At 42.6% G+C, this 15,552-nt stretch overlaps 1 protein-coding gene across 1 annotated transcript in view; it reads left to right on the top strand.

Moving 5' to 3' along the window:
• Positions 1-15,552, top strand: part of grid2 (glutamate receptor, ionotropic, delta 2) — a 514,857-nt gene that overhangs the window by 332,573 nt on the left and 166,732 nt on the right. Inside the window, exons 5-6 of the mRNA XM_069682887.1 lie at positions 1,329-1,382; positions 11,141-11,314. Of these exons, the coding sequence (XP_069538988.1) occupies positions 1,329-1,382; positions 11,141-11,314 (228 nt within the window). The remainder of the gene's footprint in view (positions 1-1,328; positions 1,383-11,140; positions 11,315-15,552) is intronic.

The following is a 15,552-nucleotide window of genomic DNA, read 5'->3' as shown; positions in this document are numbered from 1 at the left end:
TGAGTGTGCTTACCGTCTGTACAATATGGTGCAATACGATACCGTACGATATGATACCATTGAACACAATATCATACCATATGATACTGCTTCTACACTACATGTCACGTTCACCTATTCACACACACATTCATACACTGATGGCAGAGGCTGCTACGTAATGTGCTATGCCACCGGGAGCAATTTGGGGTTCGGCGCCTTGCCCAAGAACAGGGGAGGGAGCTGGGGATCGAACATCTGACCTTCCGATTGAAAGACGACCGGCTCTACCACTGAGCCACAGCTGCCCCATACACCTCATACCATATGATACGATACCGTACGATATGATACTGTATAATAAAAAACGTAGTAGTTTAAGAAGTAGCTGTTCTCTTAATATGTGCTGATCTTGTGTATGTATGTTGGGTACATGGAAAGACAATAAAATGAGCCGGGTGTGGTGTGGAGAAGATAGGAGAACTTTAGTAAAGATACTTCACCCTCATGCTGGTCAGAGGCAATGATTGAAAAAGGGAGCTGGCATAGAAAGCGGGAAGTAAACCATTAAAACAGAAATGTATGCGCAGACATGCTGTAGCCGTGTCTGTTGTTCCGAATGTGTCTGGCCTGTGTGTGCAGCTGCTGTCTCTCCCATCCAGTCAGCACTGTTTCAAAGTGTCCTTGCTGCAGTGTTTAACAATTGTGTAGCTACTGGTTAAGAGTTGACTTGTATAAATATTTAAAATGGCACCATTAACAATTCATGCGGATTTTTTTCCCCTTGCCAAAACAAAATATTTTAAGGCAGTGTATTTGTAGCTGTGTGTGCGTGTGTGTGTGTGTGAGTATGACTCACAAGTAGGGAGGGAGGGAAGCAGAGAGTGAAGTCTCAGAAGTTTGTCTAAGGTGTGTAAATTAGCGAGAGAAGCTCTAATGCTGAGATGTAAGTGTGTGTTTGTGTGGGTGTTTGTGAATATTCTGTCTGCGTTGCCGTATTTGCATGTGTTTGAAAAGATTTTTGAAAGATACCTTGAACACCTTTGATACAAGTTTTCTTAAATCACTTATGCCGAGTTTCACACTGGGTGAAAGCCTCGCACATTTCCATAATGTTCTTCTCCATGATATTCGCACATCAGATACCATGAATGACATTAACAGAAGCAGAAAATATATTTTAAGGTGACGATGAGGGATTAATTTTTTATATAACCTAAGAAATAGACTACTTGTCTTCCCAAAAAGGAGGAAGGAGTTATATCTACCTTAAACCTGCTTCTTTCTGCCGAATCATAAACATCTTCCTCCTCTAAATCTAAATGCGCTGTGTGTTTCTTGTGTTGCAGGTGGTGGAGACCAACCTGGTGGCCTTCGATTGTCACTGGATCCTGATTAATGAGGTAAGCGCCATGAAAACGATTTATAGATCCTGTACTGGCTAGGCCTTCAGTTCATCTTATTGTTTCAATGATCCTGAAAATATTTACGGTTTGGATTCAGAGCGTGTACGACGTCTTCATTGTTACGGGTGTTTGATGACAAGGGGAGAGCTTAAAAAGTTTCCACTCCTTTTGTTTCACATCCGATAAACACACAAATCTTCACGACCAAGGACAATTTGGTTTGTTGCAGTGAGCACGAGCGCTAAACAATACAGTAAAGATTTTATATTTATCCTCACCACTTAGGAAAGATAGAGCCGCTGTACACAAACAAAAGTTTCAGAGACGACTAAGGTGACTTTGGAGGAATTCTTGTTTATGATGATATATCCCCCGCTTTAAAATCACTATATCTACTTAAATATTAAAGGCTTTCTGGATTAACGAGGGGAGACAAGCAGTGACGGCACACAAAGTCACTTCCCTCCTGCGATTTTCTTCCCGTCATTGTTCACATCTCTGATCGGGGGGGCCTACTGGTCAAAGGAGGAACGTAATTAAACTTTAATATTTGCTGTAATTTCATGGTAATTTTGAACAGGAAAACAGCTTTGATCTTGCTTCATGAGAAGGGCCTCTTACAAAACCTGCCGCCTCAGCTACATTTGTGTGTGTGTGTCTTGTGTTTTGGGGCGTCTTGTGCACTGCGAGCTAATGCACTGTGTCTCGGCTCCCTTGGGCATTACAGTGAACTGGCAGGACACAGCAGGAGGTCCATGCTTCCAGACTCTCACACATGCTGCGGAAGCGCGTGGACACGAGCACACACACACACAAGCAGATGTACTTGGGGAAGAGGGAAACAAAGGCATCTACTGCAGGAACAATGGAAGCCTTCTTTGGTTAAAAAACAAGAATAAGATGCTTTAGTGTCCTTTAGTTTCTCTCTATGTTCCATTTTCAAGTCATATCCTGTAATGCCATTAATGCTACACGGCTCAGCACTCTTATTACTCGCTCACTTATGCAAAGAAAGTATTTCAAATGTTCGCATACATGGAGTCCATTAAAGCTGCGGGGACAGACAATCACTATATTCTGATGTTTGCTTTCAGAATGTCACTCTCGCTATATGAGGGCTTTTTTGATATGGATGACAGGCTGCAGTAACACAGTCAGAATCCCTGCATGTACTCAGAACACCCCCTCATTTCCTGCACTTAAAGTTGACATATTTTAGCTATGCAATCAATTTTCTATTATTCTAATGTGTTACTGAATCACGCTGGTAAAGTTTGTTTCCTTTTAAAAATGTATACATAATTTAATTGAATTATTTTTCGGAGCCCCTCCTTCCTCCTGAAACCAACAAGCCGTTTTGCTCTTCAAAGATCAGACCTTAGCCATGATTGGCTGACAGTATTTGGAGTGACCTCTCCCACGTGGGGGAGCGGCCGCACTGCACTGTCACTCCAAAGTAACAGAAAACATGGCCGCTCTAGGATCGGTTATTCGGCCTTATATGTACGAGCCAGAATCACCAGGAGGTATCGGAATGGTGAGTTGAAATCTTGACAACGACTTGACTACAATCTAGAGCAAGAAGGCAGCCTGAGGGGAATGACGGTGACTGACGATTGGTCGATTTCAGCCAAAGCAAGGATCTGAACGGCCCATTTCAGAGGCGACCTTTTTAAACATGTCATTCTGCAAAAACACAGAATTATGCAGTTTTCACTTTTTCACTGTGAACAATAAACACCCAACAATGTGAAACCCATGAAAATATGAGAATATCCATTTAGAAGAAATGGCCCCTGTAAATAAAGATGGCAGACTTATCATTGGCAGAAATGTAGATAAATCGGCTCCACTCTGTTTTTAGCTACTGACTTCACATATGGACTGTTATGCCACTTAAATGTGTCACAGCTGCAAATTGGAACAAATTGCATGCTATAATGCGACACAAGAGACTTAATGCAACACTAGAGACTTAACTGCACATACAACGTCATAAACCTTCCTAACACACTGTTTTTATACACTTCAGCAGACGGCAATGTCAAGCAACCTACCGGGCAGTCTATAAGTACTCGACTGCCTGGTAGGCTCGGTTCACATGTAGTTGTTCTGCATCCTGTCAGGCATGCTGGTGTTGCCTTACACTCTTCAGGCTTCCTGTCAGCACACTGCTCTTTGCTTTGTTTACTGTTGGGCTTAACATGTCATTGTGCTGCCCCCGTGTATGTCTAGCAGCATGAAGTCTGTAACACTTTGTACCTGCTGCCTTTGAGGAATCAGGGATGAAATGCAGACTGGCAGCCCAGCGCTTACCTATTCTGTAATGTTTAAATGATGGCAGAAAAGCTCTGAAGTGTGTTTCGTTAACATAGTTCATACAAAATAATCAAAGTGAAAGGTCACAGGTGTAAATTGGCTTCTTTCTTATGTGAAATGAGGCTTTCTTACGAGAAATATTCATGAATAGGAAAAAAAGTAGGTGTTTTAAAGTATTTATACCTTTGCATTTGATTGGCATACAACTACTGTGTAATACATCTCGGCCCTTTGCAAGAGGAGAATTGAAGGCACCTGACAGCTCCTACTTAGGGCACAAACGTCACGTGTCATTAGAAGCCGGCAGTGTTATTGTTGGGTTGTTAATGTTAGTCAGTCAGTCCCGTTGTTCCCATCGTTCTGACATGTTCAGCACTTCAGCCCGTCACTCTGGAGTGTAAAATGTCATGTTTTTGGCATGACGCTACCAGGCTCTGTCTCATGCTCTCCTGCTTTCAACCAAAGGTCACGCCACAGTTTAGGTTGTCATTTAAAACACAGCGAGGATCAGTGGAGCAGAATGAACATTACAGGAGCAGACAGGAAAGGGTAAAAGGCAGAACTGAAGGCTGGATTCTCTTGTCTCTCTCCTTTCATGCTGTACACATGCTGTGACACATATTTAAACTGCTCCCTTTGTGTCAGACGGGGTCAGACACCTCCACGAATGCTTCAATATCTAATGTGTGTTTGCTTTAAAATGGTTGCCTAAGTTGCTTAGTGTGTGATGGTCTGATATTTATCCCGACTGCTCCCGCTGTAGCATTGAGAGCAGGATTGAAGGTTATTTTGCCAAAATAGTTTTGAGAGATGAGAGAATTTTAAAAAAGAGACGTGAATACTGAAGATGAAGCAAAGAGCGAAAACAGAAGGCTTTAGAACTGAGGTCACTAATTGGTGAAGCGCGGCCCAGGCCTGCACCCAGATGCCGTCGTGTCCAGACCTGGACCTATTATTCAGTTTTTAAAAGCGCATCTGTTTTAACCTGTGCATCCTTTTTTTGTCTATGCGGCCCAGGAAACTCACACACTGATGCAATCGTTATAAATCATCACACGTGACGCTACTTAGCCGATCAAATCTCTCACTCAGATAAACACTGGGCGACTGGACCCAGTGGGTGTGTGAGAGCACAGAAATGCACAGAGGAGACAGTGGACAGGAGAGTTACAGAGACACAGAGGGAGAAAATAAGTGAGTCAGGGAAAAGTAGACATAGCGTGCTCTAAAAAGAGAAAGACAACAAAAGCTTTTAAATGTACAGACTGGTATATGTTGGTATAAGAACTGTCATTCTTCATTTTTAAATTGTTTCCCTCAAAATCTGAGTTTGAAGGCAGACGGACATTACTAAATAACATACTTAAAGTGATAAACTCGAGGATCTCAGTTTCTTTCTATTTGGTGGTACCTTATGGCGATAAACTACAATTGAAGGAGCACACTTCCCAGATAACCAGACGTCCACGGTTGGCTCCGGTCGTAACTCTTGATTTTACTCGCTGACGGTCGCTTTCCTTTTTAGACTGTTTGCTTCATCTGAGCGTCAAATTTGTTTCTTTTTTTGGGGATTTTCACTTATTTTTGAAGTTGTATCTGTCGTCATTAATCTTTTCTTTGTTTGTTCAGACATAGTAGATTACTGTTTACTCGCAACACTTGCAGAGACCGGTAAAGCAGCCGCTTAGCTCCGCCTACCCTCTCTAACAGGCCAACCACTGCTGGGTGATGGAGTACGCGTCACTAACTGGGCGCTGCTTGTGATTTTTTCTGCGAATGTCACCACAGACACCCAGTCTGTAATCCTACAAATGCGAAGGCGTTCATCAGTGGGCCATAGGCTCAATCACCATTGTGTTACCTCGTTCAGCGATAGATGGTGACCAAACAGACATTTATTTACGTACAAATCTTTGTGATCATTTGTTCAAAGAGAAAGGGTATGAATCTGCTGTGGTCAGGATGTATAATTGTTGTTAAGGGATTGCCTAATTTTGTGGCCCGGACTTATTATGACCAGGACTAGTTATTACCTTCTGATACCAATTTAGAAGAGCAATGGGTCTGTAACTCGCGGGGTCGGTCTCTTCCTTTCCATTTTTTTGGAAGCAACTATTTGCTTTGTAGAGTGAGCTGGGAAGCCTCTTATTTTTATTGAATCACCACCCTTAACATGAGAGGGACTATTTTTTCATGGATGGCTTGGTTAGCCTGTTCACCTCTGAGTTGACTTGCTTATAATGTCTCCGGGTATAAGTTGTTGCAGTTTGAGTTTTAATAGAATTGAAAATTGTTCAGTCCACATCCAATTTGCTGGGCAGCTGGAGCTCTACATCAGCCTCAATGCAAACTATCTGTGCCCGGATGAATGGAACGATGTGGTAGTTATAGAGGAAACATGTTGGAGAATAAAGTCAGATGATATATTTCTGCGGTCGCGACAGCTTAGACATTCACGAGGAAGCACTGCCTGATGGGACTCCTCTTCCTTTCCTCCCATTCACTCATAACTGTAGTAAAAGTCACAAAAGCATTAAAATGACATAAAAAAGCTTTGTACCCCTCTTTTTAATGACGCAGTGTCCCGATCCATCAAGATCAAGATTGAAACGTCGTCACAGACTATTTGGAAGTAGACACAGTGGGCTGTGTATGTGAAGTCCTCTCGCAGAGTGCTTAAAATGGATGAGCGAGTGCGATATTTTGTCATACGTAATGTCTGCTGGTATCGTCTTTGGAGAATGAATATTCCTGTGTGTGAAAGTGTTCTCCCTCCCTGTGGTTTATTATGGATGAGGGGCCACTGTATGGTTGTCATAACTCTGCTTTATCTACAGCCGGCAGTCAGACAGCCCCACTGAGGGGGAGTTCACAGTTCATAATTGATCATCCTTCCTCTGCACATCTCCTTCGTTCTGCTCAGGATGAGAGGATGAGGGGAAATAATAAGGGACACTCACAGCTTCTCTTTCTCTTAAGTTTGGAGGAGAACTCCACCGCACATTTCTGAATCTCTTCATCGACCTTCAGCTGCTGTCGGGCTATCATTCCTGATCTTCCCCGTCGCCGGTCACACTCTTTTTCACATCGTTTTTTACCCCTCTCCTTTCCTTTCTTCCTTTTTGTCTCAGGAGGGAATAAGCACATCGTAATGAGACGAGACCAGACTCAGCTTTTTTTGACATTTTTGGCTCCTGACATCACAGCATGATATCCGATGAAAGCCATGTAACTGGAATTTGGGGATTTACATGCTTTTGAATATAATTGAAGGATTATACGGCCATCCAGGGTTTAAGAACAGTCTGCAAACCTTTGGTCAATGAGACCATTTCAAAACCCATCATACCAACTCCAAAAAAAACGTGTGTTTGTCAATGTCATTCACTGACCTTGGAAAGATATTGAAGCTGAAAGCCAGTGTACTTTTCAATATAAGCTGAGTTAAAGAACATTGTTATTTACAGAGTAGTGCCTGCAGAGGGAGAACCAGTTAACAGTTGTGAGTACTGTGTACACAGCTGGAAGTCTCCCAGTATGTCTGCAGCCATCTAGTGTTGATGCTAAGCAGCTCTCCTGGAGCTGTTGGATACTTTGTGTCTTGCTGAAGGCGATGCTAACACTTTTCCTATCCAGCTTTCCTTGCAGGGATCTGAGTCAGAAGCTTTAATGTCACAGTTTTGTCTTCTGTTTGGTCTTGCAGTTCATGTGAAACCTATTTTTTAACAGCTATGATACATTTCTTCTAAGCGGGCTACACAATACAAGATGAGACTCAGGCTTAATCCAAAAGGCAACTGGACTTGGTTGAAGTTCTTAAAGACGCTTCACCTCTCATCTGAAAGGCTTCTTCAGCTCTGAACTGACTGGTGGAAGGAGCTCGAAATATAAGCCTCTGTAGGTCATTAGTACACTAATAGATGTGTAAACAAGGGTGTAAACAAGTCCGGTTGCCTTTTGGATTAAGCCTAGAATTACCATGACCTCGATGAGCCGATTTTAGGCCAAATCCTTCTGACATAAGTAAGCAAAGTCCCTTTTTTATGATGGTTCTAAAGATTATCTTGCCTGAATGTCCTGTGGTGGGAGGGAAGTTAAGAGTCATGGCCGCACCGTTCAATATTTACGATCCAAAATCCTGTTGGGTCGGGGGCGAAACACTAGACAAGCTGACTGAAGAAGGAAGCACAACAACCGCAGCCATGGCAGCTTTGACTCACCCCCAGCTCGCGCTGTAACACGTACAGCCCATGTTCACATCTCAACGACTTCATCCATCGTTTCTTCTTTTTTCTTTGTGAATTTTCAGTAAAAAGTCCAAAAACAATCATCACCAATGCTCATCTTCCGCAATGTTTGGAGTCACTAAAGTCACGTTTGACGGCGAGAGATTTCGCGAGATTTCCATTGCTGAGAGTCGGGACTTAGGCTGTTCATGAGTGGAATCTGTGAGTGTGTGGTGGCCTGGTTTGGTCTTATTGTTGCTCTCCGCGGACTATAAGAACAAAACAGTTTAATCTATCATGAATTGTCTCTCACATTTTCAACATCTGTTTTAGTGTGTGCCAGGCTATCTAATCTATGAAGGTGATAATCTACAAATTGTTGATGCTTCTCCCTTGTTTGGTCTATCCCTTGTCTCCATCAGACGGTATTTAAAATAGACAGACCTTTCGAGTTTGGATGTTTTTAAACCCAAACAGAAAAAGATCACCCAGACCATAAATATGATAAAAAACATAAAGGACACAGAAACGAGGCGGTGACAGTGGAGGAGTGAAAGCCAGAGATGCTTGGGAGCTGTTGATTGAAAATGCCGAGAGTGAATGTGCTTTTCCCAGATTTGTTTTGCTTTGTTTTTCCCAACTTTGAACCTTCGAAAACGAACAAAACAGAGGGATTTGGTGTTCTCATAGAGAAGCGGGAGATCGGGGGAAGAAAGGGTCGAGGAATAAATAAAACCAGCTTTTTTTTTTCCTCCCTCATCTACAGATTAGAGGAGAGAAAGAGGGATTTGGTGTCTCTGGGGGAGACGTAGGGAGAGGGAGGGATGAGGGGAGAGAGGGCGGAGGACACGGCGTAGGGGTCAGGGAAGAAGTGCCAAGAAGAATCGAGGATGAGGGCTGTTTTTTGCTTTTGACTCCTATTTTCAAATAAAACACTGCAGATGAGGATTTGGTGCTCTGGAGGAAAGGACGGAGAGGTGATGGGTAGAAGCCGACAGGGACGCCTGCAGACCCAAACTCCAAAGTTTATGGAGTAAACAAGTCATGATTCACTCCAGATATGAGCCGCAGGGCGCTTCAGGGGTTACAGCTTAGCCAGAGGTGGTTGGACTTTGTGCACAGAAATTGGGGGCCACTAAACCATCCTGAGGACTGAGTAATCTTTTAACCTTAATCTTTTTTATGGGAGAATAGATTCCCAATAATTCTGCCTTTGTTTTGACGCTGATTAGAACAGAATGATTGAATAGGTCGTTGAAATCAAGGCGGATATGACGCCAAGTGAGGGCGATGATGGATTTTTTTTAATAAGGCACTCAGGAGTAATTATTTCCTGCTTGTTTGAAGGTCAAATAAAATCATTAAGATGAGGTTTAATTTTTATAGTAAATCAAACACTCAACAGAAAGTTCACATAATTTACTTTGGTCTTCGCTTTGATTGAAGACGCCCATGTAAGGTCGACAGGAAGTGGCCTGTGGAGACATAAGGTGAACGCTACCTTCTCCTCCCAGGACCCCCGTGTCTGTTCACATCCTGTTTGATTTAATGTGTGTGTAATGCGTGTATGCGTATGTCACATTTATTTAGTCCCAGCAGTAAAGAGGCTAACAGCTCTGAGACACCACTGAAAGTCACACTGGGTGAAGACTGTTTGGTTTGTCCCCAGAGAGTCGCAAACACAACGTGACAGCGGGACGGAAGGCGGACAAAGACCTGTTGAGAGGACAAAATCTCAGAATGATCTCATCCTTTGAAGTTTCAGCGCGGCTCTGTGTGTGCCTGTGCATTCGGTGCATCTATATCTGTTTGAGTTTGATCCTTTGAGTGGGGCACTCTGGGTAATTCTTGCCTGAGGATGAGTCTTCTCATGCCCTTGACTGCCCGCTGTGAATCTTAATTCTCTTTTGGCGCACAGATCTGCCTTTTTAGCAATTTTCAGCCTTTTCCCTCTGTCCTGCATCTTTTTCTGTCGGCTTTGTGATTCAGTCGCCCTCGGGGTTTTTTATGTAAGCAACTGTTTAGGATTTCGTCCACGTTTTACCCCCTAACAGCCGGCAAATAGCCTCCTTAGTTAAACTGTTTAGGAAGTAGATGCTTCAGAGCTCAGGGCGTTAATACAAGGTTAAACCTGCTGAAGTTTTATTCTTCCTGAAGGCATATGAAACCATTTGTTAAGTTTATATCTTTTTTTTATTATTATTTAACTTAACTGTACATCTGTAGAAGTACAAGCTTCATTCTAACATGCCTTCAACAGCATCAAATTAATTTAAGAAGCAAACGCACACTTGTGCATACAGAGCTAGGGCTATATATCAGCCCAATTAAAACAGATGAGTACAGCTATAGCAATGAAGCCCATATATTAATCTAATTAATATTGATTACATCCCATGAGGACACATAGGTCTTAATGAACACTAATTAGATTCAAATAAAATTAGCCGGTAAACCGGTGCTACCTTTGTTATTACTGATATGAAGAGTGTGTGTGTGATGGTTTGTTTATGTGCAGTGTCTGCGGGCACCGTCCTGTCAAGCGGGCTGCCATGTTCAAATGAAACGGAATCAAAAGGGTTGTGCGTGATGGAGAGGCTTTAAAGCGGTCTGCACACATACACACAGCTCGCAGGAAGAAAAAAAAAACACAGACAATCACAGCACAAGTGTACACAGAAAGCAAAGGCGGCCTCGGTCGGTGGCGGTGTTACCTCCACCAGGGACGATAAACGTCAGCTCTCATCTCGTCTCGGCGTGACCCTCTGCACTCACAGGATGGATGGAGATCCATGGATGGAGAGAGGGAGAGAGATTGTGTCCTAGGGCTAAAATTAGCAGTGATTCCTCCCCAGGGTTTTGCAAGGACATGCAGAGTACGTTCAAACACACATGTATGAAAACAACCAGCCTGCACACACACACTGAAACATGCTTTTCACTCTCCTCTCTCCCTCCCTCTCAGACGATGGTTTTGACTTGTACAGTGTGGTGATAATAGGACAAGCAGAGCGTACAAAAACAAGGCCTTAAATATTTAAATATGTTTCAAGTGTATGAATAAGTTACTGTTCTTTGTATTTCTCTTGTTTGCTGTCTGTCTTCTGCAACAATAAACGACACGATGGAGTTGTTGATATTGATTTTCTCCTCTCCTCTCCTCCCCACAACCATCCCTCTCCTCTCCCACTCCCGCCCCCCCCCTCTCAGGAGATCTCCGACTACGAATTGCAGGAGTTAGTCATGAAGTCAATCGGCCGGCTGACGTTGGTGCGGCAGACGTTCCCCATGCCCCAGAACACGACTCAGCGCTGCGTCAAACACAACCACAGGATCAACACGTCCCTCTGCGACCCCAAAAATCCCAGGGCCGGGCAGCTGGAGGTGAGCACGAGTTATCAAACGTTTAAAAGAACAAATGGACAAAAGTTAATGCCTTAAACATTTACTATGGGTGTATTAAATGGCCAGTAAGACAGTGTTGTGTCAGGAGACAATGAAATAAGAAGCAGGCTCTGGAAGAAATCTGGTTAAAGACAGCTGACGGTCGTAAGTAGTAGGTGGATTAAAAGACAAGAGCACTGAAGGAACAGTTATTACACTCAAATTGCTCCATGATGTTCTAAAAGAAAGTAGACCCACTTTCTCTCTCACACTCAGTCACAGATCCATTTAATCTTAAATCTCTTTGCAGATGACTGACTCCAAATTATGTGTATTTTATTTAAATTGACTATTCCAGCGTGTACATGCAAAAGTTTCAGAGTTGTTGCTGCAGTGCTCTTACAGCGAGCGGGAAAGCTGCGCACTTGTCACCATAGAGCTTCAGTCAATAACACCAGAGAACGTCAAATAACCAGAGCTACTGTAGGGAGCTGCTGCTGCTGGCCTGGTCTTTGTTGTTTTATCTGCTGAGAGTGTCATTAACTCCAAATCAAGACTACGTTATCAAATGATGTTCAGTCATTTCTTTGAGTTGAAGCAGGAGAGAGTAGTGTCACTTGGCGGCCAACTGCGTTATTGGGCAGCTTTGAACCCAAATACAAAAGACGTCTCTTTAATCAGGCAGGGCAACGCAAGGCTTCAATTTAAAAGACAAAAAAGAGCTTGTTTTTTGCTGATATCACCCAAATTAACACGAACAGCCCAATAATATCCCAAATATTCTTGCTGGGGTGCTGGTTTGGCTCAGTTAGTGGAGCAGGCGCCCCATATCCAGAGGCTACCGTCCGCAATGCACTGATCACAGGTTCATGACATCCCCAGTGGTGGACAAAGTACAAAACTTCATGTCAGCCAGGCTTTAACCAGTGAGAAAAAAAAAAAATCTAACAGAAAGTTAACTCAATCACTCGGCCGGCGGGCAAATCCATAAAAAGTAATTTGACCAACCAACCGTAGAATAAAAAATGACAACTAAGTTACTACAAGCACACATGACTTCGTTTATGTCCATCTGGAGTAAAACAAATGTTTAGCTACATACCTCCACATGCTGTCTCAGGTTTGTGGGCTGTGATGAAGTTTGTGTGTGGTAAACAGAGCGAACATTTAAAACGTTACAAATCATTCTTCATTTCCAAAAAACCTCAAACACGGGCTGAAGATATGGCCACGGGTGCTCTGCCGCAGCCATCATTAGCAACACTGAATGAACCGCACGAGACACAGGAACGGCAACACCACTTAGACAGACCACACGCAGAATTACACGAACACAGTTTATTGTCTTTGAGATTTTTGAAAAGAAAAGGAAATTCAAAAGTGAGTAACGAGAACATTCATAGAAATGTAGTCAAAAGTACAATATTTGTCTTTGAAATGTCGTGGAGTAAAATTCATAAGTTTCCCCAGAAAATAATACTCCAGTAAAGTACAGATACCAAAACATGTACTTAAGTACTTTTACTTCGTTACTGTCCACCCTCGTCATCCCCCACTCTTTCCTCCCAACATTTCCTGTCTCTCTACAGCTGTCCTATAAATAAAGTTTGGAGGCTCATTAAAATGCAAAGACTTGAAAAACTTTTATAGTTTCCTAATTTCTTAATACGCTCCTGTTCTGTACGTAGACTTAATTAGTGTTGAATATTAAACTCTTTAAATTGAGGGACAAGTTCAGACTCATCAGTGCAGATCCATACGACCATTCCTTACTGTTGCGTTTGGTATGCTTTTACATGCTCTTCACGTCTTCTGGAACTTTCTCAAATTTCCTCTGCTTCTATAAAAACACAGCCCTCCTGGTTTTATTAATTTTTTAGAACATGTCAAAACTCAAAGGAGTCGAACACTACTTCTGTATTTAAAAGCTGCTCTGGTGCTCCATTTCTGTCTCTTCAAACCGCTCCTGGTGTTTCGGTTTGACGTTCCAGCTTGTCTCCAAATCCAGAAGCTTCCCACTACACCGGGATGCTGATGTGACGCTGTCACAGCGTGCGCCTGTGAGCTGTTACACCTGCAACATTCATTAGTTTGGGAGAAGTTGGCTCAAAACCGTGATGTGTATTTATCAAAGCCCACGCAATCCATCGTATAGTGTGGTCATGGAGAACACAGACAGTTTATTCTCTGCTTTAACGTTTTCTTTACTTAACGTTTCTTGTGTTGTTTTTTACTTTATTTATTTTTCACATGTCCCCCAGGGTGGCAATATGTATGCAATTATTATCCCCATTTGTGTGTTTGTGACTCATCAGGCTGCCATCAAGCAGAGCGGAGAAAAGGGAGCACACTCTTATTTATGTGTCAAGACAAAAATATGAAATTGAATTAATGTGCTGTTGATTTATGTGGATGCAAACGCCCCTGGGGGAACACATTTGATGAAAGTTGGAAATACATTGAAAGCAGAGACGTGCTCTTAATGTTTATGTGAGTATCTGCCTTTCAAGTGGGAGACGGTCCTGCTGGAGGCTTTCACCCACTGTAATCACCAAATGCGCAGGACACGTGTTTGTTAGTTTTTTTAATGAAATAAATCAAATAATAAAATGAAAAAATGCCTTAAAGGCTATAATTTGGCTAAAAACATATATTTTTTTCATTACTATTATCTCAAAGGTTGATTGAAGCCTGTGGTTCCAGCCTTGCTGTGCGTTATGCAAAATACTCTAATGCAACAACATTGTTAACTCCTGGAAGCCCTGAAGCATTCAGTAATGTAAATACAGCTCGCCTTGTATCCTAATATGAATCGAGTGCTCCTCAAGTGTAAAAAGCTATTATCAAGAATCAACCCCTCCAACGTGCTCATTATTTGTCGGGTCGAGCCCAGACGTAGGTGTTCATTCTACTGCGGAGGGACGAGGGGCGTGCGCGTGTGCGTGCATGTGAGCGTGGCTCATTTCAGTCAAGGACAAAGTGTTTTTGTGTATCGGGCAAAGAGAGGCACAGTTGAAACACCCTGTACACATGTCCATGTTGACATCCTGTGTGTGTGTGTGTGTACGTGGGTTTGTGAGTGGGTGAGAGAGGAAACGAGGGATGAGAGAGAGAGAGGGAGAGAGAGAGAGAGAGGAAGCAGATCCGCTCAGCGGTCAGAGAGTGGCCCAGAAGCCCAATTTCACACTGCACTGAAGCATATCAACTCAGGCTGACCACACAAGCACACGCACACGCACACACACACACACACACACACACACACACACACACACACACATATAATGTTCGCTCAGAGTGCAGAGCCCACTGATCATTGAAGCTCCCCACAGAGTGCGAGATTTTCACTTTAATTTTCCGAGAAAAAGCAATAGGCACAGAGACAGTGAGACAGAATGATGGACGGACAAAGACAGCAAGAGAAAGACGGAGACGGAGCTCTCACAGCGAGGTTACTTGGAGAGAACGAGAGAGAAAAGTTTGATATAAGATCAACTTTACTCTTAGTTTTTCTTTATGTTCCCGGTCTGTTTGATAGACAACAAGGAAACCTAATGACACCTGATTATACAAGTACTTTTAAACATACATGTGTAGGTGTGTGTTCCTGCTGAATGATATATATAAAAGAAGTTCCTCTTATCAAGCACAGTTGGCACGCTAATAGATGTTGGAGTGCGTGTATGCTATTGTGAATCACATATTACATGATGCCTCTGGATGTGGATGGATTAAGTGTTCCTCGCATTCAAGTCAACGTGCAGCTGTACATGCTGGGTTAATTGACCTGTGCTATGCACTTAAATGGTTTGATAACAGTCCTATTATAACAGATGCAGCATGTCAGTCAGCACTAGAGTGTCAGTTTCCAATCTTATCTACTCGTACGCGTTCACATTCAAACCTCTTAAATCTGAAAATCTATCATTTGTTTGCGTAAAAGATGATTTAAGATAAATTGAAAATGTTTTGCAAAATAAACTTTATCATTAACTGTCTTATTGTCTGTAGAAATGTCAGGATAATAATTTATGATGTAATCTTATAGTCAGTCTATTTATTATATTGTCATTAACATGGAAAAAAGAGGGCGGGTAAATCACACAAGGATCGATCACAGACCGAATAAACTCTCCTTATCTCCCTCACCATCTCTATCTTATTCTGCGGTGCCAACAACCTATCAATACATTTTAATTAATATCATCCTTAAAGCTTTTGCACTCTGTGAGGGGCGT

The sequence above is a fragment of the Semicossyphus pulcher genome, unplaced genomic scaffold (genome assembly GCF_022749685.1).
Source record: "Semicossyphus pulcher isolate SPU_LCO1_2020_fin unplaced genomic scaffold, fSemPul1.0.p SCAF_6, whole genome shotgun sequence".
Classification (NCBI taxonomy): domain Eukaryota; kingdom Metazoa; phylum Chordata; class Actinopteri; order Labriformes; family Labridae; genus Semicossyphus; species Semicossyphus pulcher.
Note: the sequence above shows the minus strand (reverse complement) of the source record. Positions and strands in the feature narration are given on the sequence as shown.